General features: G+C 34.7%; 1 protein-coding gene across 1 annotated transcript; it reads left to right on the plus strand.

Moving 5' to 3' along the window:
* LOC142621204 (cytochrome P450 89A2-like) lies at window positions 1–1,649 on the plus strand. Its single transcript, XM_075794524.1, has one exon. The coding sequence runs from the start codon at window positions 10–12 to the stop codon at window positions 1,537–1,539; it is 1,530 nt and encodes a 509-aa protein (XP_075650639.1). The 5' UTR covers window positions 1–9; the 3' UTR covers window positions 1,540–1,649.
* The last annotated feature ends 1,658 nt before the right edge of the window (window positions 1,650–3,307 follow it).

A 3,307-nucleotide genomic window follows, 5' to 3' on the forward strand; every position in this document is an offset into this window, starting at 1 on the left:
CAATCAAACATGGAAGTCTGGTTCATCATCGTCATCTCTCTCTGTATCTCAGCACTCCTCAAATCCCTCTTTTTCAATAATGTCTCTGAAAATCACAATAAGCTACCTCCAGGACCCTTACACATCCCAATACTCAGCAACTTCCTATGGCTCCGCAAATCCGTCTTGGAATTGGAACTCACCCTTCGAAAACTCCATGCCAAGTACGGACCCATCATCACCATTTACATAACCTTTGGCCCAAATATCTTCGTTGTTAACCGGTCTCTCGCACACAAAGCTCTTATTCAAAATAGTGCTATTTTCGCTGACCGACCAGCTACTCCACCTACGGACTTGATCGTATCTAGTAATAAACACACCATCAACACTTCCTCTTATGGTCCCACATGGCGACTCCTTCGTTGCAATCTCATTTCAGAGATTCTCCACCCTTCGCACATGAAATCTTACTCTCACGCACGCAAGCGGGTCTTGGATATTCTCCTCAATCGCCTTGGTTCCAACACTGAATCTATTGTTAAAGGTCATTTCCAATACTCCATGTTTTGCTTGTTGGCTCTTATGTGTTTCGGAGACAAACTCGGTGAAACCCAGATTAAGAAAATCGAAGAGGTTGACCGTCGCTTGTTTTTGAGCTCTGGTCGGTTTACTATACTCAATTTTTTCCCCAGTATTGGAAGGATTTTATTTCGTAAGCGTTGGGAAGAGTTGTTTCAACTTCGGAAAAACCAAGATGATGTGTTAATTCCTTTGATTAAAGCAAGGAAGAAAGTGAAGCAAGAAAGACAGAGTAAAATGAAAGAAGAGAAAGAAAATGATGATGAGTTTGTAGTGTCGTATGTGGATACATTGTTGGATTTGGAGCTACTAGAGGAGAAGAGGAAGCTTTCTGAGGAGGAAATGGTTAGTTTGTGTTCAGAGTTTCTCGAAGCGGGTACGGATACTACGTCAACAACATTGGAGTGGATTATGGCGAATATGGTAAAATACCCACAAAGCCAAGAGAGGCTTTTAGTGGAGATGAAAGGGGTTGTTGGTAATGCAGAGAAAGAGGTAAAGGAGGAAGATTTGAACAAGATGCCTTATTTGAAAGCAATGGTTTTGGAGGGTTTAAGGAGACACCCACCTGCCCATTTTGTGATACCACATGCAGTGACTGAGGATGTGGTTTTGGATGGCTATTTAGTACCAAAGAAAGGTACTTTGAATTTCATGGTAGCAGAAATGGGGCGGGACCCCAAGGTTTGGGAGGATCCTATGGCGTTCAAACCTGAGAGATTCTTGAATGGCGGAGGAGGAGGTGTGTTTGATATATCTGGAAGCAAAGAGATTAAGATGATGCCATTTGGTGCGGGGAAGAGGATGTGTCCTGCTTCTGGTTTGGCAATACTGCATTTGGAGTATTTTGTGGCCAATTTAGTTTGGAATTTTGAGTGGAAAGCTGTTGATGGTGATGAGGTTGATCTATCAGAGAAGCCCGAGTTCACCATTGTGATGAAGAATCCTCTCAAGGCCCGTTTATCTCCAAGGCTTTGAATGGTTAGGTCTACTAGACCATGACCATGATAGTGTAATTTGGAAATAAAGTCTACAGCTGTATTTAATAAATTTTCACTAAAAATGTTTCTATGGCATTTTTTATATGTACTGGGGTTTGGTTATTTATTATTTTGGTGTTATTATTGAGGGGACTTTTTTTAAAAAAATAATCAAATGAGAAAAGACTATAATAAAGCACAAACATAATACAAAAGGAAATTCAAGGCTTTCTCCTTCTCAATAACATAAGCAAAAACAGAGGGAGAAGCACCCAATACAAAACAACCAGAGAAATTGTTAATAATAGACCAAGTAGCTAACACATGAACAGCTCTATTAGATTATACCTTAGTAGGTAACAACATGGTTAGGGAATTAAATTGATGATGGTAAGATTCTACTTTCTTAGAAGGTTAGATTGCCCTTCAATTTTTTTTGCAAATCCGCTTCTGTTAAGTTTCCTATTCCTGGAGCCTGCCACCCTGATAATGAGTTGCCACTCCCTATTGAAGTTATGGTTTTTGGTGAGCTATCGGGATTCTTGAATGTGGAGACGTATTTTGTTGAAAGCTTTTTGATGCCTAAAAAATATCATAATAAAAGTGAATTCTATTTTCACACATGAATCAAATTATTTAATTTAGGAACGGTTTGGATTAGTTGTTTTAACAATTATGTTTTTTTAAAATAGCAATTTTAGAATGTTTATTTTGAAAGCATGATTTCTAAATTCACAAATAATTTTTTTGGTAAAGATGTGAAAAAGTGAAGTTTATTTTATTTTATTTTTTATGGATAAAGTTTAGCTACAAAATTGGTTGTAGCCTTAGGCTATAACTTTTACTCAATAAAATAAACATTACTACATAATTTAATTTAACCGTTGAATTGCATGTTCTTTATGCTTTTAATATATATATATATATATATATATATATATATATATATATATATATATAAAATTTTGTATCAATCAAATATTATTTATTATATGATCTATAAACTTATATTTTATGCATAATTTTAAACTACAAAAACTTGCAATTTAAACAATTTATTGATGACATAGCTATTGATATTTAAATTTCTAGAAATTTTGCAAGCATGGAGGAAATAAGAAAAAAGATGTAATCTAATGGTGGATTTGTCAAAATTCACCTTTAGTAAAAAAGATATTAAGGTTGTAGTCTTATGCTATAAAGATTTAGGTTATGCTATAAACAATTTTTTTATTATCACATATGTTAGGTTCTAAAGATTTAGATTTAAATATTTAGAATCACATTCGTATTGTGTTGGCAAACCGAAACAAAGCATGTCTAGTCTATGTGTTTAGGTAATGCTTAAAAGTGGTGGTTTCAAGGTTCAAGTCCAACTAAATGTAGAAAAAAGAGAGTGGTTCTGCCTTGCTCGATCGATCGAAAATCACAGGTCCAGTTTTTCTGCAAATTTTTGAACAGCCTAAGCCTGTGAAAACATTTAGGGTTTCATTTAAACTTCTCTACATATAAAAGGAAAAACCCTAACTATATTTTGAAGACTTTTAGAAGACTTGCGTGTTACTCTTTATGAGATCTAATAGATTTTGTACCTTCTAATTATACAAGAATCTACCGTACCGTTCAAAAAAATAGGAGTACAGTACCCACCTAAATCTAAACCATTAATTTAATACTGTTTTAATCTAGATCATTCATATAATTTTAAAGGATACTAGTTACGGGTTAAATAGGTTATATATATAAACAAAAAAGAAAAACAAAGA

This window comes from Castanea sativa, chromosome 12 (genome assembly GCF_040712315.1).
Source record: "Castanea sativa cultivar Marrone di Chiusa Pesio chromosome 12, ASM4071231v1".
Lineage (NCBI taxonomy): Eukaryota > Viridiplantae > Streptophyta > Magnoliopsida > Fagales > Fagaceae > Castanea > Castanea sativa.

Coding starts and splice junctions, on each gene's coding strand:
- LOC142621204 (XM_075794524.1), top strand. CDS start 10: ATGGAAGTCTGGTTCATCATCGTCATCTCTCTCTGTATCTCAGCACTC.